At 50.2% G+C, this 25,762-nt stretch overlaps 11 protein-coding genes across 11 annotated transcripts; 6 read left to right on the top strand and 5 right to left on the bottom strand.

The window, feature by feature from the left end:
* Positions 1-959: 959 nt before the first annotated feature.
* N7455_011917 (DNA-directed RNA polymerase I core subunit RPA135) lies at positions 960-4,765 on the top strand (the record flags this gene model as incomplete). Its single annotated transcript, XM_040953728.2, has 2 exons — positions 960-3,900; positions 3,957-4,765. The coding sequence occupies 2 exons, from the start codon at positions 960-962 to the stop codon at positions 4,763-4,765; spliced, it is 3,750 nt and encodes a 1,249-aa protein (XP_040815638.1).
* Positions 4,766-5,636: 871 nt separating this feature from the next.
* Positions 5,637-7,268, bottom strand: N7455_011916 (MFS maltose permease MalP; the record flags this gene model as incomplete). Its single annotated transcript, XM_040953789.2, has 1 exon — positions 5,637-7,268. The coding sequence occupies one exon, from the start codon at positions 7,266-7,268 to the stop codon at positions 5,637-5,639; it is 1,632 nt and encodes a 543-aa protein (XP_040815737.2).
* A 983-nt stretch (positions 7,269-8,251) lies between these two features.
* Positions 8,252-9,988, top strand: N7455_011915 (glycoside hydrolase family 13 protein; the record flags this gene model as incomplete). The annotated part of the gene is made up of 1 exon (XM_040953979.2): positions 8,252-9,988. One exon carries the CDS (start codon positions 8,252-8,254, stop codon positions 9,986-9,988), a length of 1,737 nt encoding a protein of 578 aa, XP_040815666.2.
* Positions 9,989-10,445: 457 nt separating this feature from the next.
* Positions 10,446-11,885, top strand: N7455_011914 (Zn(II)2Cys6 transcription factor; the record flags this gene model as incomplete). Its single annotated transcript, XM_065606777.1, has 1 exon — positions 10,446-11,885. The coding sequence occupies one exon, from the start codon at positions 10,446-10,448 to the stop codon at positions 11,883-11,885; it is 1,440 nt and encodes a 479-aa protein (XP_065459943.1).
* Positions 11,886-13,042: 1,157 nt separating this feature from the next.
* pre2 (proteasome core particle subunit beta 5) lies at positions 13,043-14,410 on the bottom strand (the record flags this gene model as incomplete). The annotated part of the gene is made up of 6 exons (XM_040953928.2): positions 13,043-13,378; positions 13,437-13,546; positions 13,614-13,662; positions 13,742-13,897; positions 13,977-14,084; positions 14,279-14,410. The coding sequence occupies 6 exons, from the start codon at positions 14,408-14,410 to the stop codon at positions 13,043-13,045; spliced, it is 891 nt and encodes a 296-aa protein (XP_040815616.1).
* Positions 14,411-14,884: 474 nt separating this feature from the next.
* Positions 14,885-16,310, bottom strand: N7455_011912 (Eisosome component PIL1/LSP1 family protein; the record flags this gene model as incomplete). Its single annotated transcript, XM_040953908.2, has 4 exons — positions 16,103-16,310; positions 15,956-16,044; positions 15,402-15,903; positions 14,885-15,319 (listed from the first exon to the last, which is right to left on the bottom strand). Coding segments are annotated over exons 2-4 (939 nt in total). The 5' UTR covers positions 15,958-16,044; positions 16,103-16,310.
* A 520-nt stretch (positions 16,311-16,830) lies between these two features.
* N7455_011911 (uncharacterized protein) lies at positions 16,831-18,846 on the bottom strand (the record flags this gene model as incomplete). The annotated part of the gene is made up of 3 exons (XM_040953978.2): positions 16,831-18,405; positions 18,472-18,732; positions 18,811-18,846. 3 exons carry the CDS (start codon positions 18,844-18,846, stop codon positions 16,831-16,833), a joined length of 1,872 nt encoding a protein of 623 aa, XP_040815827.2.
* Positions 18,847-19,694: 848 nt separating this feature from the next.
* N7455_011910 (putative MFS transporter) lies at positions 19,695-21,587 on the top strand (the record flags this gene model as incomplete). The annotated part of the gene is made up of 6 exons (XM_040953800.2): positions 19,695-19,890; positions 19,954-19,987; positions 20,056-20,220; positions 20,309-20,780; positions 20,858-21,185; positions 21,274-21,587. The coding sequence occupies 6 exons, from the start codon at positions 19,695-19,697 to the stop codon at positions 21,585-21,587; spliced, it is 1,509 nt and encodes a 502-aa protein (XP_040815812.1).
* Positions 21,588-22,208: 621 nt separating this feature from the next.
* Positions 22,209-22,559, top strand: N7455_011909 (uncharacterized protein; the record flags this gene model as incomplete). The annotated part of the gene is made up of 2 exons (XM_065606776.1): positions 22,209-22,339; positions 22,370-22,559. The coding sequence occupies 2 exons, from the start codon at positions 22,209-22,211 to the stop codon at positions 22,557-22,559; spliced, it is 321 nt and encodes a 106-aa protein (XP_065459942.1).
* A 136-nt stretch (positions 22,560-22,695) lies between these two features.
* On the top strand, positions 22,696-23,783 carry thiA (thiamine thiazole synthase; the record flags this gene model as incomplete). The annotated part of the gene is made up of 2 exons (XM_040953981.2): positions 22,696-23,041; positions 23,137-23,783. The coding sequence occupies 2 exons, from the start codon at positions 22,696-22,698 to the stop codon at positions 23,781-23,783; spliced, it is 993 nt and encodes a 330-aa protein (XP_040815606.1).
* Positions 23,784-24,152: 369 nt separating this feature from the next.
* N7455_011907 (inositol phosphosphingolipid phospholipase) lies at positions 24,153-25,640 on the bottom strand (the record flags this gene model as incomplete). Its single annotated transcript, XM_040953741.2, has 1 exon — positions 24,153-25,640. The coding sequence occupies one exon, from the start codon at positions 25,638-25,640 to the stop codon at positions 24,153-24,155; it is 1,488 nt and encodes a 495-aa protein (XP_040815671.2).
* Positions 25,641-25,762: the final 122 nt, after the last annotated feature.

Genomic DNA, 25,762 nt, shown 5'->3' with positions numbered 1-25,762 from the left:
GTATAGTTGAATAGAACTAAAAAAAAAGTAAAGCCAGTAGAAAGATTAGGAGCTGAGAAGTTGCCTTGTGTGTGGAAAAAGCTCAGGATGACAAAAGCCAGAGAGTGGGGTCAACCTTGTAACTGCGCAACAGGTTGATATTCTTGATATTCTGGGATTTCTGGATTTGGTGAAGAGATAAAAGGTAAAGAGGGAAAAACAGAAGAAAAGAAAAAAAAAAAGAGCAAGATCGTCACACCGTAACAAGAGATCAACCTAGAAACAACAATTTAAAAAGGCCTATTATTAGAGGGAAAGATGTTTTTAAGGGGATAACCGCCGGCAGATATCAATAGAAAAGGATATTCAAGGATATTGAATCTACTATTTCTTCTCCATGGAGAATTGAGCGATCTACCTACACACATGACCCGAGGGCGCTTAGGCTCTATTGGCTTCAAAATGGAGGGGGGTGAACGGCGTTGTGCAGCATATCCAGCCCGTGTGGCGTTACAAAAATTTCCACATTTCTGGGTCGTTGGTGTTGCAAGTTTAATGCAGCTAGAGTTTACCAGGATTAGGGGTTCAAGAGCATGTCAGGAACTGGCAGTTGAACTAAAGTTTTAGTATGTTGTAGGGATATGAACGGGATGAACGGCAACCTCTCGAATGTCGAACTTTCCGGATATTGAAGCCTCAATTTGGCCTCAGGCCACAATGCATATCACCACGTGAGGATAAGCATCCGGCTCCACCCTCGAAAAATTTCCCCAAGCAGAACAGACCTCTCGTCTTCGTTTGGCAGCTGCCATTGTCGGTTCAATTCCTGTGGTCTAGTGGCTGATATAATATTGGGCGGAGGAATCGAACCGATACTGTCGCGCTTTTATCTTTACATTGACGGTCGCATTTATTGTGCCGTTCAGTCTTTCTTTTTCTATACCGCATCAACCGGCTTTTGAGAGCTGCGAATTTCCATCATGGCGCCCGCAGCCACAGAAACCCAGTGGTCAGTCGAATACGACACCCTGCGCCGGGAGAACCTGTTCAAGAATCCTCCCACGGATCACACGGCTTATCCATCGCTGGCCGAGTCGATTCGACCGCATATCGATTCCTTCAATGCTCTCTTTGACGACAGCAAGATTCTGGAGGCAGGATTGAAGGATATCGGCACCAAGACCTTCCTCGATGGTGAACTCGAAACCTACGAGCAGAAGAAGGCCCGTCAAGCAGAAGGCGTTCGCCCGCCGAAGCGGAATCGCTTGAACGTCCGCGTGCGTGAAATCTTCCTCGAAAAGCCTACCCTGCCCCCCACCAACAAGTACACCACCCGAAACCGTGAAATCTACCCCTCGGAATGCAGAGAGCGTCATTCGACGTACCGTGGTAAGCTCCGCGCTCGCCTCGAGTACCAGGTCAACAATGGAGACTGGATGGAGTCTGTCCGCGAGCTCGGTAATGTCCCGATTATGGTGCGCACCAACCGGTGTCATCTCGAGAAGGCTACTCCCGATGAGCTTGTTCGACACAATGAAGAATCGGAGGAACTGGGCGGTTTCTACATCGTCAACGGTAACGAGAAGCTCATTCGTATGCTGGTCGTCGGCAAGCGCAACTACCCCATGTCCATCATTCGTGGTTCTTTCGTCAAGCGTGGTCAGACCTACACAAAGTTCGGTGTTCAAATACGATCGGTCCGTCCCGATCAGACTTCGCAGACCAACGTGCTTCACTATCTCTCCGATGGAAATGTCACCTTCCGTTTCTCATGGCGTAAGAATGAATACCTTATCCCCGTGATGATGATTCTCAAGGCACTTGCCGAGACCAACGACCGCGAGATCTTCGAGGCTATTGTCGGTGGTGCTTCCTCCAAGGGCATGAACAACACTTTCGTCACAGACCGTGTCGAGCTTTTGTTGAGAACCTACCACGCCTACCAGAAGCACAGCCAGTACGATTGCCGGTCCCACCTGGGCAAGGCTTTCCGACCTGTGCTCGGAGTCCCCGCTGACATGCCCGACGAGGAAGTTGGCACAGAGTTCCTCCGCAAGGTTGTTCTCCCCCATCTTGGAAATGAGAATGTCACCGAGGCTCAAGATTGGGACAAGTTCAAGTTGATCACCTTCATGATCCGCAAGCTTTACTCTACAGTCGCAGGAGACTGTGCACCTGACAATCCCGATGCCGTCTCCAACCAAGAAATTCTGCTTGGTGGCTTCCTTTACGGAATGATTCTCAAGGAACGTATCGAGGAGTGGCTCCGTTCATTTGGTCCCATTGCCCGAGACTGGTCCATCCGAAACAACGGCGCAAAGTTCACGGATGAAGCATTCGAACGAGATTTCCTCTCCAAGATCGTTAAGCGGTCAAACGAGAATATTGGTAATGCGCTCGAGTACTTCCTCTCCACCGGTAACTTGGTCAGTCCCACGGGTCTTGATTTGCAACAAACTTCAGGTTACACCGTCATTGCAGAGAAGATTAACTTCTACCGTTTCATCAGTCACTTCCGCATGATTCACCGTGGTAGTTTCTTCGCTCAGTTGAAGACTACCACTGTCCGCAAACTGCTACCAGAAAGTTGGGGTTTCCTTTGCCCCGTTCACACTCCTGATGGATCGCCTTGCGGTCTGCTCAACCATTTGTCGCACAAGTGTTTAATTTCTACGGATAACCTGGATGTATCTCATCTGCCCCGGACTCTGGTTCAGCTTGGTGTCAAGTCTGAGTCTTCCGTGGCCCTGGATGAGAGCGTAGTCGTCCAATTGGATGGCCGAATCATTGGTTACTGCTCGCCCAAGCAGGCCCAGAGAATCGCCGATACCATCCGGTACTGGAAGGTCGAAGGCAAAAACAACATCCCTCGTGAATTGGAAATTGGATATATTCCCAACTCAAGCGGCGGTCAATACCCAGGTGTCTACATGTTCTCCCAATCAGCGAGAATGTACCGCCCCGTTAAGTATCTGGCGCTGGATAAGCTGGATTACGTCGGACCATTCGAGCAGCCCTTCATGGAGATTGCCTGTGTGGAATCTGACCTGATCCCCGGTCTTTCGACCCACATTGAGTTCACGCCCACGAACATCCTCTCTATCGTCGCGAACATGACCCCCTTCTCCGACTACAACCAATCTCCGCGTAACATGTACCAGTGTCAGATGAGCAAACAAACCATGGGTACGCCAGGTACCTCGATTGCCCACCGTACCGACAACAAGTTGTACCGCATCCAAACGGGTCAAACGCCAATTGTGCGGCCACCTCTCTACAACGCCTACGGTCTGGACAACTTCCCCAACGGTATGAACGCAGTTGTGGCTATTATCTCCTACACCGGTTACGACATGGACGACGCTATGATTATCAACAAGTCCGCACACGAACGTGGCTTCGGTCACGGTACAGTCTACAAGACCAAGGTCGTCACTCTAGCCGATAACGACTCCCGACGGACCAAGTCCAAGCGTGAGGTCACCAAGCTGTTTGGATTCGCCCCCGGCGACGAGGTCAAAGAGCAGGTGCGCAACATCATCGACGAGGATGGAATGCCGCACTTGGGTGCTCGCGTCAAGGAAGGTGACAAGATCGCTGCCTGGCACAATGTCCGCTTCGACCCTGCCTCCGACTCGTACGTCAATGTCGATGGAGTCACCCACTACATGAAATACAAGGATGCCGAAGAAGGTTACGTCGACAGCATCCGTATTATGGGTTCCGAGTCTGGCAACGAGCCCGCTCAATCGCTCAGCGTCAAGTACCGTATTCCCCGAAAGCCCGTCATTGGTGACAAGTTCTCCTCTCGTCACGGTCAGAAGGGTGTTTTGTCTCAACTCTGGCCTGCGGTCGACATGCCCTTCTCCGAGAGCGGCATGCAGCCCGATCTGATCATCAACCCTCACGCTTTCCCCTCCCGTAAGTTCCCATTGCTCTTAACAACAAAGGTATACATTCATCTAACATCTCACCAGGTATGACAATCGCTCAAATGATCGAGTCCATGGCCGGGAAAGCTGGTGCCATGCACGGTCTCCCACAAGACTCTACTCCCTTCCAATTCTCCGAAGAAAACACCGCAACCGATTACTTCGGCGAGCAGCTCCGCAAAGCCGGCTACAACTACTACGGTAACGAGCCGTTGTACAGTGGTGTCACGGGCCGCGAGTTCTCCGCCGACATCTACATGGGTCTGGTCTACTACCAGCGTCTGCGTCACATGGTGAACGACAAGTTCCAAGTGCGTACTACTGGTCCCGTCAACGCGCTCACGGGCCAGCCCGTGAAGGGTCGTGCGAAGGGTGGTGGTATCCGTGTCGGAGAGATGGAGCGTGATTCGCTCATTGCTCACGGTGCGGCCTTCTTGCTGCAGGATCGTCTCATGAACTGCTCCGACGCCCAGCACACCTGGATCTGTCGCTGCTGTGGTTCCTTCCTGTCCACGCAGGTTGCTGTCTCCGGCTCATCCCGCTCCCGCACTGCTATCAACCCTGGTGCTGCTGCTGCCGCTGCCAAGGCTGCTCCTAACCAGCAGAGCACCAATGCTCATGCTGTTGCTGCTATTGGTGCTGTTGGTGGTGTCAATGGTGTTGTGCGTTGCCGTCGTTGTGCCCGTGAGGCTACCTTCGATGACTCCCGGGCTGAGGTCTGGGAGGACGGTAATGGACACCGCTACGTCGGTGGTGACAATGTTACTATCGTTGCTGTGCCTGGTGTGCTGCGGTACTTGGATGTCGAGTTGGCGGCTATGGGTATCAGGATGAAGTTCTTGGTGGATAACTGATATATTGGTCTCTGACTGGGGATCTCAAAAATTGTTTCCTTGTTTCAATGTCATAGGTGGCGTATACCTGGTTTAATGATTATACTCATCTGCTTCTTGTCTTATTTATTTTTTGCAAATATTCCTTTGTGTACGAACAGCATTTCCTACCAAAATCAGAAGTGTTATAAGAGAATGGTCTTCGTATGGGCTACTGCCAGCTATAATCTTGACAAGATATCCCATGCTGTTATTACTTTTACTGCTACATCTTTTCTCTCGTTGGTAATCTCCTTAAAATGAGCCTTGAATTTGCCAGAAACATGTAAAGTAGGGTCCCGCATGGTCACCTGCCACAACCAGTAACCCCGAGAGGTAAAAAAAGGCAAGAGCGAACAGCCATCCATTTTGGGAAGGTACCTGGGATGTGAACATATAAAAGGCCTCCCCCCACCCTTCCACCTCTTCTCTTCTTCTTCTTCTTCTTCTCTTCTTCCTCTCCCCAACCCTCTCGACCGCCATCTCACATGAGACAGCGCAGGCGGGGGGTCCCGTAGGCTGTAGCACATGGTGCGTGCACACTTATGGAGGGACATCAGCATTACCCAGTTGCTGAAAGTCATACCATATACTCGCTGCCCATCAAGATTGAATACCAGTTCTCGTGATAGTCTTTTGATAAAGTCATGGCTGAGCATTTGGGCTCCATAGTCACTGGCGGATCCCACGGAACACACCCCTAGTTAGTTCGTTCAACTTTACAAAGGGATTCAAGGATCTCAGGATTTAGTTATAACATAAAATATTCATTTCACTGATAAGTGTCATACTACATGTCAATCTCGCTATACTTCCAATCCTTCTTCCAGATATTATACTTCACATATTAACTTCAAACCGAGCCTTTCTCCTCCTCAAGCTCACTCTGCACCAAACCGGTCTTCGCAGACGGGAACTCCCTTGTGCGCACCTTGTTCTCAAACAGAACATCCAACTCAGCATAAGAGCGGCCCTTGGGCTCAGGAAGTCTGAAGAACGACCAAACAAAACAGAGAATGCACAGTCCACCCCAGAAGAATCCAGACTTCCCCCTCCAATTCCACGCATCCACATTCAGCATATAAGGAATAATAATACCAGTCACCAGATTGAGCACGTTATACGTATTCCTCGCCAGCACAACCGTCTTAGTGCGAAGTCTCGACGACGGCATCTCCGAAACCAGCGAGAAACACACCGGCCCGATAGTCGAATCATAGATGAAGGTATACACAAGCAACATGGATCCCGTCGCCCACGAGAGTGAGCTAGTCGCCGGCGCAATCGACACAAATCCAATGACAAACAGGATAACAGCCAAGATCGCCAGACCACCCACATACAGCGTGCGACGACCAAAGTACGTCATAAACAGCCACGAGCTAAACGTACCAACAACACCAATCGCATACTGCGCCAGCGACATCGTAAACGACTGCGAGTCCGCCAGTCCAGCACGCTGGTAGAATACAGTCGAGTAGCCCATCAGACCGCTACCACACAGACTCTGCACTGCCCAGACACAGCACGCGATCTCCGTGCGTCGCAGATCAGTCCCCTTAAAGCAGTCCATATAAGAAGCACCAGTCTCGGTCTGCTGCTCCATGGCATTCGTATACACAATCATGGAGACAGTTTCCTCAGCGCTGAAATTGGGGTCTGCGCGCGTGAGCCGCTTCACAGACTTGATAGCGTCTTCGCGTCTGTCCTTCCGCACAAGCCACCACGGACTCTCGGGTGCGAGGTACACTCCAATGAAAATCGGTACCGGCCACACCCACTGGATGGCGAAGGGGATACGGTATGCCCACTGGTCGGTGTGTTCGACAAGGCCCTTCAGCACGCCTGAGGCGATGAGCTGTCCGAAGACCCAGCACAGGTTGACGTAGGTGGTGAGATAGGCGCGCAGAGCGACGGGGCATACCTCTGAAGCGTATGTGACTGTGAGAGTCTGGTAGACGCCCAGGGGGATACCCATGAGGAACTCGCCAGCGACGAGGGTCTGGACGTTTGGCGCGAAGAAGAGGATGAAGATGAAGCCGACGGTTGTGGCGAGACAAGTCATTAGGGTTTTGCGGTATCCGTAGCGTTCGGAGACGATACCGTTCACGAAGAGGCCTAGGATCTGGCCGACGCTCATTGCGTTTGTTAGGCCTGCCTGCCAGGAGGCGGCGAGGCCGTATTTCCCGTCTGACATGAGTTCGCCGTATTTCATGTTGAAGGCTGGGAAGGCGAAGAATGAGCCGATCAGGACTACATCGTAGCCTTCCATGATGATGGCGCAGGAGAGGAGAAGGGACCAGGCTACGGCTTTGGGGTAGAGCTTGAGGGCTTCCATGGCGGTCATGTTGTGCTCTTTTTCGATGGCGGCGTGGGCTTCGGTGGTGGTTTGGAGGTCTGAGTAGACTGACAGGCCATGGCCTGCTGGTTCGATTGGGTCGGCATGTCGCTCGACATGGTCGCTGGCTTGCTTTTCAGAAGCCATTGCTGGGATGGGGGTTGCCAATGGTGACTCCGAGGATGATTCCAGATTGTTACTCGATGTGAACCGGACTGGATAGAAGAGAAGTATTTCATGCGGGCGTCGTTGGTCATTTATATACAAAATTGTGCTAATGGTCGTCGATGGTCGTCCATAATGAGCGAGGATGGGACCGGGGTTCCATTGGCCCACTCGTCCGTCGAGTTTAATCCTTGCTTAGTTCCTGCAACAAGCGAGAAGAGTGGCGTGAGAAGACTTTCCCCGGTTTTATCTGCACGGGGTAGGCTTGGGTTAGCCCACTATCCCCGGATTTTCTGGGGGGTGTCGTGATTGGACTGATGTCGGGCCGGGCAGGGATGAAGAAGGATATTTTCTTCTCATTGGCCTTTTCGTCCAGCCGTGCTTCGTATTGGCCGTTTTAGGGCTGTCGCTTCCCCCGATCCAGTTAGAGGGAGCCGGGGGAAGACGCGAGTTTGATTGGTGAGATGTCGGCCCGACTTGCACCCTTTTTCCCCTCATTTCTGGTCGATTGAACTAACGGAGGTCAGTTAGGCCCGGAAAGAGAGACGAATCGGCATACGTACTCTCGGCATTTCACATGGTCAGACATTTGGTCTGTTCGGTATGTTTTCCGGGTCGTGGGATTAAGTGGAATTCAGTGAAATTTAGTAGAAATAAGTGGGAATCCCTATAATACTGAAACAGCCCCCAACTTTCGTCCAGCATTAAGAAACCCCGCGGGCAAATGAGTGGCACAGAGCGTTCCTGATAATGACTGTCGGCCCGACATTCAGTCAATGAGAGCATTGGCCCTCCCTACATGATATCGGACTGCGTTGTCGAGTCTTGGAGAAGTACTTAGTGCAATGATTATCTAAAATCGAATGCTTTAGGCATATATATATGGCCTCCTCGCTTTCTCCTATTTTGGGCTTTTATTTTCTCTTCTATTACCATTTCTTGCATTGCAATCCATTACATCCACCATGTCTCCCGCTATAATTAGCGAAAAGTGGTGGAAAAATTCCATCATCTACCAAATCTACCCCGCCAGCTTCAAAGATTCCAATGGCGATGGTATTGGCGACATCCCTGGGATTATCTCGTCCCTCGATTACATCACAAGCCTTGGTGTAGATGTGATTTGGCTGTGTCCCATGTACGACAGCCCGCAGATTGACATGGGTTATGATGTTGCCGACTACCAAAGCGTGTATGGCCCATACGGTACTGTCCAGGACATGGAGACCCTCATCGATGCATGCCACAAGCGAGGACTTCGAATCATTCTGGACCTAGTGGTGAATCACACTTCAGACCAGCACAAATGGTTCAAAGAGTCCCGATCTTCAAAGACAGACCCCAAGCGCGACTGGTACATCTGGAAGCCAGCGACATACGACGCCGATGGGAATCGTCAGCCACCAAACAACTGGCGCAGTATTTTCGGAGGCAGTGCGTGGGAATGGGACGAGCCAACACAAGAATATTATCTCCATCTCTTCTGTGTTGAACAGCCCGATGTCAATTGGGAGAATCCTGAGACTCGTCAAGCAGTCTACGAGGAGGCGATGGAATTCTGGCTGCAGAAGGGCGTGGATGGTTTCCGCGTTGATACGGTCAACATGTACAGCAAGCACCCCGAGTATCCCAATGCTCCCATCCTTGATCCAAAGTCTGACACACAACCTGCTTTCTCGCTGTTCTGCAACGGTCCTCGCATTCACGAGTACATGCGCGAGATGAATGACGTGCTTTCCAAATATGATGCCATGACCGTTGGCGAACTGCCAAACACACATACCGTGGAGGGTGTTCTGCGCTATGTCTCAGCAGCTGAGAAGCAGCTGAGCATGGTTTTCCAATTCGATATTGTGGAACTCGGCCATGGCAAGGATTATAAGTTCCTGACCACTTTGCCGGGCTGGAACCTACGAGAACTGAAGACTGCCGTACAGAGCACACAAGATATCATCAAGGGCACCGATGCATGGACCACAGTGTTCATGGAAAACCACGACCAAGGCCGCTCTGTGAGTCGGTTCGGCTCTGATAAGACACCTGGATTGAGGGTTCGGTCTGCGAAGATGCTTGCCATGATGCAGGGCACACTTTCCGGCACGCAGTTTATCTACCAGGGTCAGGAGATCGGAATGGTAAATGCACCCCGGGAGTGGACGATTGACGAATACAAAGACATCGATAGCACCAACTACTATCGAATGATAAGCAAAATGTCTGGCGACGACCCAGCCGCGTTGAGCGTGGTCATGGACTCGCTGCAGCATTTGGCGAGAGATCATTCCAGACTTCCCATGCAGTGGAGTGCTGAGGCCAATGCCGGCTTTTCGCCAGCCTCATCGGCAAAGCCGTGGATGCGCCCGAACGACAATTACCCCGAGATCAATGTGGAGCTCCAGGAGAAAGACTCATCTTCTGTGCTTTCCTTCTGGAAATACATGAATGCGCTGCGCAAGGAGTATGCCGATCTTCTGGTCTTTGGAGAGTTTGAGACCATCGACGAGCCAAATCAAAGTGTCTTCACCTATACCAAGAAAAATCACAACCAGACCCTTTTGGTGGTTCTCAACTTCTCGGATACAACACAGAAGTTTGAGAAACCAGCCTCTGTGAAGAGTGAAGATTGGAAATTGTTGGCTAGCAATGTAGATGGGCACAATGAGGACTTACAGGCGTTTGAGGGTAGAGTGTTTTTGGTTTAGGGCTGAGATATACTACTGGTTAGATAGCCCATACTCAAATTGGTTTAGACATCATTACGGCAGATTACAATCGATTGTCCTTTATGAATGATTCGAGTCAGATCTTTCTATCCAATCTTCTACGTAAACTACATGTATGTATGATATACCTGGTCTGAAGACACTGTACACCCCAGTTTCACCCCGGATCACCCCGGATTCCCCGGGTTTATTAAGCTTTTAATTAATGCATATATGTATGAATTAGGCCTACCTAGGTAAGTCGCACATGTTAATTTCTCATCGCTCCCAACGACCAACTTCAGTCATACGGAGAACAACCCGGTGGCGCTACGCTGAAAGAGTCCTAAGCGCCAAGCCTCCACTCTTCAACGTCCAACGCGGGGAAAAGAAGTACATATTTCAACTAAACATCATTCTACCCCTGATCCTTGAAGTCCTTGAATTTGAAGAAGAAATGACTAGTCCAACTTCCCAGTCGCGAGTGCCAAAAGCATGCGACCCATGTAACCGCCGCAAAGTTCGCTGCAACGGCCAGCAAAGATGCCAACAATGCGAGCACCTGGATCTCATGTGCACATACACAGAGAACCGTTTATTGCGATCAAGAAAACACTCACTACGCCGAGGAACTGTCATTTCAAAATATAAGAGCGCCAACCCCAAAACCACTACTCTGACACCACTTCTCTCTCCACCAACAGCTTCACCCTCACCCCAACTACCAACCTCGTACTTTGAAAGTCTACTCCCAGCCTACATGTCCTATGTATACCCCTTCAGTCCAATAATTACCGAGACAGAAGTGCGCGAGTCACTCATAAAAATGAACACGGAAAGAGAGCACGCAGCCTTCATCTACGCCTTCACCGCAGTAACACTGGACCTAACGCGCTCTTCTCAATTCACCACCAAATCCAGCCCCCAACCAGCTTCAACACAAATAACCGACCTAATGCGCCAGTCCGTGGAAACCCAACAACCACTAGTAATAGGCTTCCGGCCCTCAATCCTACGCGCCACAACAAGCATCTTCATCCAGATGTGCGCTATGAGTCTGGGCCACTACGATCTGGGTTTCTTCCACCTCCGCGAAGCAATCAGCATGATCCAGATGCTTCGCATCAGCGACAAGACCGTCAACGCAAGCCTCACGACGGCTGAGCGAGCCCGCCGCCAACGACTATACTGGCAATGCTTCATCCACGAGCGATTCATGTCGATCGTGAATTTCTCTCCGGTGACACTACCCCCGCACACGCAGTACCCAGAAGAAGACACCTTCTTAGGCACAGAGATCCAACAGGGCTGGACGCAGGTGATCAAGACGTTCTGCATGCTTGACGCGTCGTTTATCAGTTTATGGATTGGCGACCGGACGCAGGTGACTGCGTCCTGGGTTGAGCGGAAACACCGCGAGCTGGATGATGCGTTATGGGAGGTTGAAGTTTCAGCGCTGTCGGAGCTGCAGCAGGCGGATTTGGTTATTACGCGACAGTGGATGCGGACGTTGTTGTGGCAGATGGCTATGTCGAATTGTTTGCTTAGTTCGCATGCGTCGTGTCCGTCGTTGGAACTGGAGATGCCGTTGAGATTGTCGAGTCAGCTCAGGCAGTTTTTGACGAAGATCTCGCAGAATACGATTCGGGTGCATGGATCGTCGATGATTAGCAAGTTGTTGGAGATTGTTAATACTATTGCTGATGTGGTGATTCATGTGCCGCAGGCGACGAGGGAGGAGACGACGAGTCGGATTGATGATATTGTTTTTATGCAGGGGGTTGTGCTTTCTTTTCATAATTTGCAGGTTATGCCGAAGGATATTCTGTTGGATAAGTTTCGAGTGATTAGGGGGAGATTTCCGCATATTGAAGTGGCTATGAAATTGGCTGTTTAGTTGGAGATTAGAGATATTCTGTGAAGGGGACAGGGGAAAGACAGACCTACTACTAATGGGAGATGGATATAAGTTGAAACTAACGTTAACACTCGAAAGCTAAGCATAATTCAATGACATACATCAATAATATACCTAGAATCTGAAGGCCCACTGACTGCATTCTTCAATGTAAGGTTCGCCCCGACAAACTCATAGGGACTGAGAAGGTGGTTTGCGTCACCGATGAACATCACACCCTCCAGACCTTCATCGTTTTCGAAGGCGTCCTTTGTGGTTGCGGATCTAACAAAGTCTAAAGCGAGGGCGAAAGATAGGGCAGCGAAACTTCCGCCGGCGACGACGATGCGCTTAGGAACTGGGCAGGATGCGGCGTCATCTTGGAAAGAGGATGCTGAGTATAGGAATTTGCGACGGTGAGGCAATTTAAAGGGCAGAAATATTTAGGCAACCTAGAACTAAGTTCCAGGATCTCCAAATAGGTCTTCATTTGGGCTCATAGATAGCTCGAACTATTTTATATCGAAGTTTCTATTATGGCCCATCGAGAATCTATTAAAAGCATCTATATATTACGTAGAAGTACGAACACACACGCCTTCATAAGCTATAATAAGACCGGAATTCCAAAATCCGAAATCTCATGCTGCAGTTAAGTTAGGTATGTGGTCTACAGTTATCTCAGAGTAATAGTATATCGCAAATGACGATTGTTAACAGCCACCACTAAATTTAGCTTTCCAATATAACATTTCATGGTGCTATACAATCAAATAAGGAATTTCCCATTCATAGTTTCTGCAACTTTACATGTGCTATATCGTAGTTATACCGTAACAAGTCCCCAGAACCCTTTCTAACGGGCCGAGGATCTCTTGATCTCTTGACCCACTATGATTCGGCCTTTTTGCCTAAAGTCAGCAAGAGTGTACCGTCTACATTTCCCTTATTTCTACAGTCCCTCGTCTTATCCAATTACTGGCCTTGTACGATGTATATGTAGGAAGAATGGAAAAAACGAGAAAGGGGGAACCGGTCTTTCGGGCATTGAGGAAGTTTGACGGCGTATTATGTTAAACCTCTAAAGGCAAAACCAACCAGAAAAGGTAATTCATAGGTCCTCAGTTTACATACAGAAATTCATTCCTCTAACCCGTTTACAACGCAGATGTCACGTTGGAGAACTCGCCCTTCTGGAGCTTCGTGTCCCAGAAGATAGGGTTCATGTCATCGAATCCGTGGTGCACCCATCCCTCTTCCTTGACGTGGTACAGGTTAATGAAACCACCGGAGTAGGCATCACGGTGCATGGCAGCCAGAATGGCTCGGCGGCCGAGGTTCAATGCCTCCTCTTCAGTCAGCTCGTATTTGTACTCAGCGTCCAGCACACCGTAAGCGAATGTCTGACCGGATCCAACACAGAACAGGTTACCGGGGAGACGGGTGCCGTCGGAGTCAATGTAGTACAGGGCGGGTCCTTCTTGGGGCGTCATCTAGAGCTCATTGTCAGTTTCCGAACCTCGTGGCTATGAATGAATGTATAGGACGTACTCCTGCTAACATAGTTCCCATGCTAAGTCCGTATCCCTTGTAGGCGTAAGTGAGGTTGGCAAGAATCTTAGACGCGGCCGCAACAGTGATACGGCGCTTGTGTCGGATTTCTAGATAGAAATTCATCAGCAATGTCCTTCCACCGCCTGCAAATATCAAGAATCGAGCTGAGCTTACCATGCAGAGTGCACTGCTGACTCAAATACCGCAACCAATATTGACAATCCTAGCAATTCGCAACAACCATCAGCAACCAACGTCCATCACACCATCACTCGTCATCATCACTTGCGGTCCAAACTTACAGCTGCACCACCGGCCATCGTTCCCAGGAGACCTGGCGTCGGCTCGTTCGACTTCTTGTCCTCGCCCCGACTCAACCGCGATACGGGAATGACCTTCTTGACTGTCTGACTGGCAATCCAGTTGCCGGCTGTTGCTCGCGAATCGGTACACACGATCTAACCCAATATATCCATTAGCCCAACATGCTCCACAATCAAGAAAACCATGGTATAACCGAAATATAGGAAAACGTACGATACCGCCCTGGAACCGGAAGGCCAGGGTTGTTGTGCCGTGAGCGAGCTTGATAGGACAGCTGGGATTGGAGTGGTCATCGGTCATGGCACGCAGGAAAGCAGAGTGCTAGATAGAAGAAATCAGCATAAGTCCATTATTCCGCTTGCTTCAATCATAGATAGGTTCTGGCGAGCGATTCTCTTAGACTTAGCTGTGATGACGGCGCAGCTTAGGTTGACGTCAGGATAGACGTACATCCCCCGACCAAACCGCCATCCAAATCAAAGAGAATCTGCCCCCGGTATTCATCGGGAACTCACGTTGTCGACAGGAGGAAGGCTGAATTTCAGTGAGAGCGGAGGGACGCTCGCAGTGAGGTCCTGCTGCTCTTGCTCTGAGTACATCTCATTCTGATGAGGAGGGCGCGAGTATTGGGCAACAAGTTTATCCATTGTGTGCTGATGTAAGAGAAAATAATGAGAAAATTAGAAAAAAGATGCTGGAAAGACGTGAAAGGGATTCTGGTGAGACAGGCAGGTGATGGTTGAAGCTCCGCTGGAGCTCGGGGTTTCCGCGTCACTCTGGCGCCTGCGGTCACGTGCATCCTCTACAAATCGCGATACGGAGTATTCATTTGGTATCATTTTTAGGAGAAATTGGAAGAAATTGGAAGAGAAAAAAAATAAAACAAACGACGAATTAATGAATTAACGAATTAGCGAATTAAACTTGTACAATACACAATTTGCATATTTCCTGAGTATAGACCCCCCATGTTCAGTGCCAGCCAACGCCTTTCCCGAAAACACCTCTCAACGTTTGGTGCCCAATCTGAAGCGAAGAACCGAATTTACACATAACAGCTGAAGTATGTCCGTATCAAACTAAAAAGGAGACCACTAGACCTCGGAGAAGGATTGAAAAGATCACGCAGGCGATGGCTCAACCACCATCTTCGCGGGCAGAGCACCGCTACCCACTGGTTCGGTGAAACCCTCAGTCACAGAGACATTCTCGAGAACATCGGACTGACGCTCCGACGCATCATCGATTCCATTGACACCGGCACCGCTGACACCACTGACACCGTTTGCGTGAACTGGAGACTCCCGGCCCGCGGCGGTGTTGATAGGCTGAACGCTAGGTTCCCATTGACGGAGATCATTCTCAGCATCCTCGAGGATCTGGCGAGCCAAGGGCTCATGGTCATACGCCTGGCGTGCATCACCAGGAACAACGGGGGTGTCGTCAATGTAGTTGAGCAGGCGACGAGCATGGCGGGCCAGAATGGTCTGCTTCTCGGCGCGCTCAATAACAGCCGCCAGGTGGATATCATAGGCCTCCTTTAGCTTTTGGCGAGTCTGCAGATGATATTAACGTTAGCCAGTTCAAACTAACCTCACACACCACACAAAAGATAGACGAAATCAGAATCAAACCTACGATGTTAGACAGCTGTGCCTCAGCAACCAAGTTCTGAGCCTCAGCTCGGACAAGCTCATGTTCCAGCGTGACCAGACGCTGGCTCGAAGGATCCTTGTACTTGAGCTTGGCAATCTCGTCAGTGACCTTCTGGCGCTGCTCTCGCGATGGCTGCACCGAGGCCTCCATGTTGCGAATCTCCTTCAGGATACCACGGTAGTCCTCGAGGTTCTGCGCAAAGCTGTCTTCCTGTTCACCGATCTCAGCAAGCAGGACACCGAGCTTGTCGGAGATGTCGGAGACATTGTCGTCTTCAGTCGCCTCGCCCCATTCAGAGAGCTGGGCGGCGATCGAGGTGCGCTCACGACCGGCAGCTTCGTGGGCGCCGATGGCGGTGTTCTCGCTCTTGATCAGCTTGGTCATCTTGCGGCTGAGCTCCGGCGCTTGCATCCCACGGAAGGTGGAGATGCTAAACCGCTGCCGGGGGGGCTCTCTGCGCGAGCGAAATGAGAGGTTGCGATTCCTAGACTTTAGTTTAGCCAAAGTGATGTGTTGATAATGTATAGGATACATACATATTGTTTCTTGTATGTAGATATAGTCAATACAAGTTAGGGTTATGGTAGAGGGGATATGTTAAGATGAGAAACCGAGAAAACTGAATCTGGGGGAGGTTATGATAAGTCGGCAGCGCCTTCCTATAGATGACGATGGTGACGAACCCTATTTCTCTCCTCGTCTCTTTTCTTTGCCAGAGGAAGTGCAGTCCCGGTGGCTGACGTCATGAACGGGGATGGGCGGATGTCAAGTTGAGCTGTTCATCCACGCACCTTTCCGATTGCGGACATTTCAAGCTTAACGTTGTAGAATAGTCATGAGTGGTGATGGTCTTTAAGTCTCTTGAGTTATATGTATCATGGTATCATGAAAATATCTAAGGTTGATCGTCATTCTCCACTCTTGGCTTATATTAACGTACTAGCAGTACTAGATCTGCAGACTGATTAGTTAATTATGATATTATATCCATAGATATTACATCCATGCACTTCATAGGTATATAATCATACACAAGGCATTAGTGGTGCCCTTTTCCCTTTTGATTTTCAGATTTTGAATATGCGGCACAACTGCTACCTTCCTAATTGGGAAACATCTCATTCGATTATGCCTAAAGTGGAAGATGAGGTGAAAAATAGGGATTAAATTCATGAGAGATCCCACCCTCTATCCTCTCAATTAGAGGCAACTAAAAAAAAAGAAGTTCGCAGGGCCAGAGGAAGCAGAATTCCTCCTAGCCAATCCTATGGTACACAACCAGCTAATCCTGCATAAAATCCAGACCCCCGAACAGCAAGCCGCAACGCCCGAAACAGACCAGAATGACTGATCCGCAGAATCATTCGTTAAAAAAAAAGAAACTTTCATGTGAAAAGATCTCGGGGCCAGACTAGGAAATGTCGTCCGCATCAGGGTTATGCGAGTGTTCATTGTCAGATGCATGGAATGCATCGCCAAACGCCGAGTTATCCAGATCTGGCAAGTCAAGACCATCGTTCTGCTCGCTATAAGCCGCCAAGGCGTCTCCGGCACTGTCGATGTTGGTAAAGTCGAAATCTTCACCGATCGGGCCATGGTCTTTGCTCTCGTTGTTTACCATTACCCAGTCGTTGGCCTGGCCATTGGTACCAGCGTGAAGCTGGTCGCCCAAATCCATGTCAACATCACCAGACATATCAGCGCCGTGGATTGGTTGTCCATTGACAGAAACACTTGAGACTGCGCCCACGCCCACGCCCGGGCTGCCAAATTGGTTGAGTAGGTGGGAGTCATCGTCCATGACCATATCATTGGTAAATGTCTCAGGCTCGTCCTTGTGTTCAGGTTCAATCTTCTCCAATAAACCGCCCTTCTCGACACAGGATACCTTGGGCTCGGCAACGATTTGCTTATTCCAGGCAGTCTCAACTTCCCGGACTATCTCGTCAACCCTGTATTTGGCCTTATCTTCGATGTAATCCAATTGCGGGGTTTCATCCTCTGTTGGGATAACCACTCGACCCTCCAGCCTCCAAATTTCTGGGCCCTTTTCGGTAGGGTCGGCCGCCGACTCTCGGAGGCGCAACTCGGCATCCTTAAGCAAGGAGCTTCGGTTGAAACGTTGCATCCGGCGAGCATGCTGTTTCTTCAAGTTTTCGATTTCGGCGGTCATGTCCGCCACCTTTTTAGAGACCCGCTCAGCAAACTCCTCTGCCTTGGCTGGCTCCATCTTGTTAGCCTGTGGGGCGTCGCCCGCCTCCTGGCCTTCTCCCCCAGAGGTTCCAACAGGAGCATCGAAGAAGCCTGCAGTAAGAGATTCGAGCTCTCCCTTTCGGCCCAGACCCAAAGAAACTGGTGTGATTTGTGAGACGCTGTATGGCGACGCGAAGATTTCCTCCATCCACTCGTGATGTTGCTGGTATCGCATCTTGCTGACATCGCGCGGCGTTAAAAGATCCATAGCGTCACCACTAGATACATCCTCATCTTCAATAGCAAAATCGGCTGTTGCAGAAGCGAGGGCAGCCGACGGCGCACGGTGTCCGCGCGGCCCTTTGGCTACGGGTGCATTGGGCGCGACTGCACCTGGATGACCCTGGGGAGGGTAGAAACCAGGTCCACGAGGCGCAGCAGCTGGGTAAGCACCTGGTTGTGCGAAGTTCTGCTGGGCCATTTGAGGGAAGTTGATCACTGGCCAGCTGTTGCGATCATGAAGCAAAAAGTCCTTGCGGGCCAATTGACCTTGGCTCTGGAGGAAGCGGCGCTGGCCCATCATACCCTGGATTTGCGGTGTAAGTTGGATTCGGTTTGCAGGGGCATGGTCCTGAGGCGCCGCGCGGGTGTAGTGCACAATCCACAGTGATGGATCGGGCTGGGGTGCATTGGGTACTTTGGACGAGGTAATGCGGTAGCGCTTGCGGCAGTGTGTTGCCATGGGCTCATTGGGAGGGTGGAAACCGCTTCGGTGAAGGTACATCTCAACAGTCTGTGTCCTCACATATTAGAATAAAATCCACGTGGAGGAAGGTAAGCTTCATTGCAGGAGGCATACATAGCCGCGAGATTCAAAGGTAAAGGCCTGTTCCTGGTCGGCCCAGATATACCCATCACTAGCAAAATTATTGCCTAGGTGGTTTTGCGGTTGCCATGTAAGCATGACAGTTCCATCCGGGGGACCATCGAGGAATGTCCAATGCATTGGCTGGGATTGGCAGATCCGGGGTGCGCTCGTCAGATATTCGACGGCGGTCTCGGAGGGCATCATGTGCATGCTAGGGTATCGGTTGCGCGAAACCAGGTGCATGTGGGGGAGCTATCATAATTGCGACAAGGTTAGAGTGGGGGGTTACAGATCATGGGGCAATCGATATAGAAGGTGTTGGGGTCTTACCAGCTGCCCCGGGATGCGTGTGGCCGGGTCATCCATATTGGCGCTTGATTGCCAAGTGCAATCAACTTTGGGAAGGTATGAGTAAATTAGGTTCAAATCAAGCCAGGAAATTGGGATGCGATGGAAGTAGACAAGGCGAGAGCAATGAAGGATGGAGGTGTTCAGTGAACGCGACACTACGCGGGAGATTTTTGATACGGTATCCGATATCAACCTAATCTGCATAACACCTGAATTTACAGGCACCAGTTATTTTTACCTAACTATTGTCGTTCGAAATTCATTCAGTCATTCAATCATTAATTCTTGTATTTCTATAGAAGTAGACAATAGATAATGAATGAATAATTCTCCTCAATCTCAATAAGGAATTTCCCAAATTGGATGTTGACAGATGGGAAAAAAGGCGTGCTCTACACCTTTTTCTGCATTATAACCCTCTCTCTTTTAAATAGACAAATAGATACACCAGTCAAGATCAAGATACACAAATGGTACGATATACTCTTTCACCCTTGAAAGGAAATATATATACAAAGTGCTGCCCCAGCCTCGGCCTTTCACACCAAAGCGGCAGCTCTCCACCTAAGCTTTTGCCAATTCCTCCGCATTATGTTCTCCAGTCTCCAACTTCTCCACTCAAAATCCCCTTCAGCCATCCCAGTGACCAATAAATATCAATAGTTTCTGCAGTCCTACCAATCCAAGCTGAGCTGGCCATTAGTTCCTATGTGATGTAGTACGCCTCTGCCGATCTTGGCTTTTTTTTCCCCCTTTCACCCCGCGAATAAGTATGCCTCCACCCTTTTCTCTCTTCTCTCTTATTTTCACATTAAGACCAGTATTCTATTATCCATTGTGACATCTGACATCTTCAATCCACCATGGGCTTCTTGGAAAGGCAGGAGCTGCCAGATGATGTAATCCAAACAGCCCCTGATGAAGATGTTGAGAAGATTGCCGTGCCCGCTCACGAGGAGAAACCACCCGCTGTAACCTTGCCGGCTATTGATCCCGAGCTAGAGCGGAGAGTGGTAAGGAAACTGGACTGGCGTGTTCCAACATTATTGGGATTTTTCTGTATGCAAACTCCAGGCCATTAAACGAACTTATGCTCTAATCGTGTATTTCTGGGATATCTAGATCTCCTCGCTTTCCTCGACCGAAGTAATATCGGGTTCGTCCGCAACAGCATCTTTGGACCTGCACGCAGAATAGCACATCCGCTGACAATCTAAACCATAGCAATGCTAAAATCGCCGGCATGGAAGAGGACCTCGGCCTCGATGGAAAAAGCTATGCCTGGCTCTTGACAATCTTCTATATTTCATACACATTGTTTGAATTCCAAGCACTGATGTGGAAGATTGTCAAACCGCATCAATGGGCTGCCTTCGTGGTGTTCTCCTGGTATGAATCCTACGTGCAATGCTGTCGATTAGCCGAGATGGCAAATGTATATGAGTCTATGGATTATGAACTGACGAATGATGGAAAGGGGTTTGATGGCAACTTGTCAGACAGCGGTCAGCAATTGGCAAGGCATGATGGCGCTTCGGTTCCTGATGGGCGCCTTCGAGGCTGGCTTCGGTCCCGGTGTGCCCTATCTGCTGTCGTTCTTCTACCGTCGCCATGAGCTGGGTCTCCGTTGCGGTCTGTTTCTGTCTGCCGCGCCGCTGGCAAATACATTCGCCGGTGCCCTGGCGTATGGTATTACTTCGGGACATGCTGCGTTAGCAAATTGGCGATTGCTGTTTCTGGTTGAGGGTCTTCCGGTCTGCGCGGCTGCCGTGTTGGCGTGGTTCTACTTGCCAGATAGCCCGCTGGACGCGAAGTTCCTGACCGAGGAAGAGAAGGATGTTGCGCGTGCCCGTGCACTTCAGCAATCCGGCGAACAAAATCGCACGGGCAAGATCCAATGGAAGGAATTAGCCATGACGTTGCTCGATGTGAAAGCGTGGCTTACAGCAGTAAGTCAAACATAATCACCATTGTATCCTTGTGTATATTGTACGGGGAACTTACTCAAGCTGAACCGCGTACCTAGTTGATGTACTTCAGCTGTAACGTCAGTTTCTCGTCTCTCCCCGTGTTTCTACCTACCATTCTCAGGGAGATGGGCTTCACGGCCATCAACGCTCAGGGGCTCACTGCACCTCCGTTCTTTGCCTCATTCCTGGCGACGATCGCGACCACCTGGGTGGCGGATCGCATCCAGCAGCGTGGATTGACGATCGCGGCTTTGTCATTGGTTGGTGGCGTGGGGTACATCCTTTGCGCGACTTGCACATCAGTGGGTGTGCGATACTTTGGTGTGTTCTTGGCGGCCTGTGGAGTTTTCCCCTCGATCGCCAACATCCTGCCATGGGTTCTGAGTGAGTCATTTCCTTTTCTGGTCATTAGAGTTTCTTCTTGTGTAAAGACCTTTTATTGACTGAACGTGTTACGTTGTGTGTTGTGCAGACAACCAGGGCTCCGATACTCGCCGTGGTGGAGGTATTATCCTGTTAAACGTGATCGGCCAGTGTGGTCCTTTCCTGGGCACCAATATTTTCCCAGATGAACAAGCCCCAAGGTATGTAAAGGGTATGGCAATCTGTGCTGCTTTTATGTTCTTCACTACATTCCTGGCTTTGTGTCTGCGTGTGCTTCTGGTATGGGAGAACCGGCGCCTTGACAAGAAGTATGGGCCTCGTATTGATGAAGACCCAACAAAATGTGTGGATGGCCCGGTAGCGGAGGATAATTATGGTGCCAATTATCGTTTTGTGTTGTGATTTTTTTGTATTTAGCAGAGATCACTGTATATACTCTTGCGTTTGCTTGCGTTTTCTTGCGTTCTCATATATATGCCCCAGCTGAAGGCTGTGATGACTATGATGTCAGAAAGCCCTCATAGGCTCTTTGAAGAGAAAATGAAATTTATTTCCGTTGAATTCACGAATACACTTAGCAACTTCAGGTGGATCTCATTTCAAATAATAATTGCTCCCATTCTGTGACCCTGGTAATTTGGCCCCATCCTAGTCGCCCATACAAAGTACATCCGATGTACCAAGAGCCACGCAAACACCCAATCTATACATCCAGACAAGCTGAACACCAGTCATTCCACAGTATAAGAGTTCTGGATCAATGTACTATGTTACTACCTGATAGTATTCAAGAATTTACTATGTAGTTTACGTATATACAAACGGTTGTACTCACTGGAAACCTAGTCCGTGGGGCAAAGTAAGAAAGACCGGGGCAGAACGCTCCGGCCACTCGTGAAGCAACAAGCTAGAAAAGCTAGAAACGTCACTTTGAGAGCGATTTAATTCGTGCAACATAGCTCACCGGGGAGCTCACCGGAAAACCGGAGAGAGTCGGAGCATTATGACATCTCGATAGGTGGGATGGTGGGGTATGACTGTTGGCATATAAGGTTGAGATCCCCGCTGTGCTTTTTTCCCTTCTTCTTCTTCTCTTCATCATTCCATTCACGAATTTACATTACAACAGTAACTATCTACTACCATATCTACTTGTTATACCATCAGGGCTGACTCTCGTTTAGATCCCAAACGGACAAGTACATACTGCCCTTCCTTTGGGAGCCATGGATACTCTTTGGCTGGGCACATTATCCCTCAGGGATCAAGGTATCTCAGGTAACTTCTGGGTATGAGCCGGTGTTCGTTCTTGCGTCGGTGGTGAATCCAATGTCTCCAGATATCAGATTCATCTTCGGCGTGGGTTCGTTCTGAGATTATACGGCCTTTAACTTGATCTGGATAATACCAGCGAAAGGATCATGCCCTTCCCCCTCCCTCTCCCCCAAAATAGAGTAGACAAACTAACCAAGGCTCAAAGTCATATCTTCGACTTGATCTCTGAACCATTATGTCTCCTCCCGCTGCCATGTTTGAGTCTGCTACTGTTGCCCCTACCGGCATCAAGGGCAAGGTCATCGTCCCCGAGTCGGTGACCACCACCCTGACCGGCCAGGGCCAGTCCAACCTCCTTGAGCAGTTCGGCAACAAGTGGGATGAGTTCAAGTTCGCCCCTATCCGCGAGAGCCAAGTCTCGCGCGCCATGACCCGACGCTACTTCCAGGATCTGGACAACTACGCCGAGAGCGATGTTGTCATCGTCGGCGCTGGTTCCTGTGGTCTGAGCACTGCCTATGTGCTCGCCAAGGCCCGTCCAGACCTGAAGATTGCCATCGTGGAGGCCTCCGTGTCACCCGGTTAGTCTTGTCCCATGCGAGCAGACTATCACACACTCTCTCGTAGACCTCCACCACAAAACCAACACAGCATCACTAACAAACATATTGTATAGGCGGTGGTGCCTGGCTAGGTGGTCAGCTCTTCAGTGCCATGATCCTCCGACGCCCCGCAGACGCCTTCCTGACCGAGCTCGGCGTGCCCTTCGAGGAAGAGCCCACCAACCCTAACTTCGTGGTCGTCAAGCACGCCTCGCTGTTCACGTCGACGCTCCTGTCCAAGGTCCTCGCCTTCCCCAACGTGAAGCTCTTCAACGCGACCTGCGTTGAAGATCTGATCACCCGCCCAGACGGCGACGACATCCGCCTCGCTGGTGTCGTCGTCAACTGGACCCTCGTCACCCTCCATCACGACGACCACTCCTGCATGGACCCCAACACTATCAACGCCCCTGTCATCGTCAGTACCACTGGCCACGACGGGCCATTCGGCGCTTTCTGCGCTAAGCGTCTCGTCTCCATGAACGCTATTGAGAAGCTGGGTGGCATGCGTGGTCTTGACATGAACGCGGCTGAGGACGCTATTGTTAAGAACACCCGTGAGGTCGCTAAGGGTCTCATCATTGGTGGTATGGAGCTGTCTGAGATCGACGGCTTCAACCGTATGGGCCCCACCTTCGGCGCTATGGTTATGAGTGGTGTTAAGGCCGCCGAGGAGACTCTGCGTGTCTTTGAGACCCGTAAGCGCGAGTGTGCTGAGTAAATTCGCCCGCTCTTGTGCTAGCTCGCTTTGTCGTTTCTGCTTGTTTCTTGTTTGATGCTGGTGGACTCAATGGAGGTTTATGCAGCTTTGATGATGATGATTTCTTGACAAATGCACTTCACACTCGTTTCGTGAAAATACTCTTCCATTTGAATCCGTAGACAAGTTCTGTATTACTGTATCTCGAGAAGTTGATCTTGCTTTCAAATTATGAATTAGTTTTGCCAGTTGAGGATAATACTAGCCGCGCATATGTTATACTACACTTTCGTAACCTAATATAAACAGATAGATAAGCCACGCAATCCAGCCACACCTCCCACGTATAATCAATCTCTTTCCACAAACCAGCTTGTAAGAAAAAAATAATCAATCATCCTTCTGCTCTCTCGCCGTTTCTTCTGATGCAGTACCCGCACTGGCCTCGGCGGCAACCACCAAGCTCCTAGCGTTGCTCACCTCCCACTCAAATTCTTTCAAGGCACGTAACTCACCCGACATGAACAGTCCACCGATCAAACCATCCAAAATGCCAGCGCCAAAGTTGAGCGTGCTGACCAAGACGAGGATGAATCCGATGTACGTGCGGCTGCCAACCCACCACACACCAACCATGCAACCAATAGAAACCACAATAGACACTAGGAAATGCGCCAGCCGCCAGCGGCGCTGAGAGCGTTCACGGGCCACGTATTTGTGGATGATTTCAATGATGTGGTCGTATGTGTCTGGAGAAAGGGCGGCATTGGGGGAGACGGGCTTTGAAGTTGTTTTATGCAATGCAGGAGAATCAGGAGAGGTTGGGGCAGACTCTACGGAGTGAGGAGGGTATGCTGGTGCCGAAGAACGGGTGATGACAGCCTCGACGGCGAAGTGGTCGCTCAGCGAGCAGAGAAGAGTGGGATGGCGCTGTGTCATGGAGATTTGAACTGACTGAACTGACCAGCTAGACGGCGGGAATGAAGGCGGGTAACCACCGTCGCCGATGAAGATATAATCCAGACGTTTGCCGCGCGGGTCTGAGGTATCTTTGTCAATGACAATATCCTCACCCTTGACTAGACGCTTGCGCATCTCCTCAGTCCAGCGCCAGGTATTGAATGACCCGTCGCATGTAGCTCCATTCTCGGCAAGATTGAACTCGGCGGTGGGAATAGGCCGATTCCGTGCTTTTTCTACTGGATCAATTGCTGCCGCCAGAGATGAGTCCGGATGCAGCTCACGCCAGGCGTCGCGGACAGGGCTCTGCGCGGTGATGAGACGGTGCGCGAAAGAGGAAGGCAGCATGTTGAAGTCACCAAGACCAATGACTAGATGACCACGTTCCGCAGCGCCGCGCATTAACTTAGCGATCTCCCATGCCTGCGCGGTCCGGTGACAGAGATAGGAGTCGTTCGGTTCACGCTCATACGGCGCATGTAGGTGAGTGCAGAACACCTCGGCGACGTCAGCGGTACCAGGACCGAACCGAACACGTGCGCTGGCCACACCCTTTCCCACGAACCAATCTCCTCTGAAGAATGCTGTTGGTCGGCCATTCAATGGGTAGCCGAACATGCTGCTTTCCTCGATGGGCCATTTTGACAGAATCGCCAATCCCGCGCCAAATATGCCCCCGTAATAGAATTTTCCATACGGTAGGATGTGTCGAGTCTGATCGCGAATGCTTTCATAATCCTTTTGGGTCCAACATTCTTGCAGTCCGACTATCTCTGGCGGCGGGTTGGCTACTGCCAACTGCCGCCCAATCTCCGACATGCGTTCATGGCGGTACTTGGCGATGTATTTGAGACCCCAGCAATTGAAAGTGAGAATGCGAATGTCACTTGGAGCTTTGGAGGGGATAGAGCTAGCCATTGGGCCTGGTATTGACCAGAATGAGCCTTTGAAAGCTAAATTTAGGGCTATTGGTCGATCAGGAAGAGCTCAATAAGATGCTAAACAAAGATCGATGTTGTTCCACCTGACAGTCCACGAGG

This window comes from Penicillium solitum, assembly GCF_028829755.1.
Source record: "Penicillium solitum strain IBT 25940 chromosome Unknown utg000009l_segment0_segment0, whole genome shotgun sequence".
Taxonomy (NCBI): Eukaryota; Fungi; Ascomycota; class Eurotiomycetes; order Eurotiales; family Aspergillaceae; genus Penicillium; species Penicillium solitum.
Note: the sequence above shows the minus strand (reverse complement) of the source record. Positions and strands in the feature narration are given on the sequence as shown.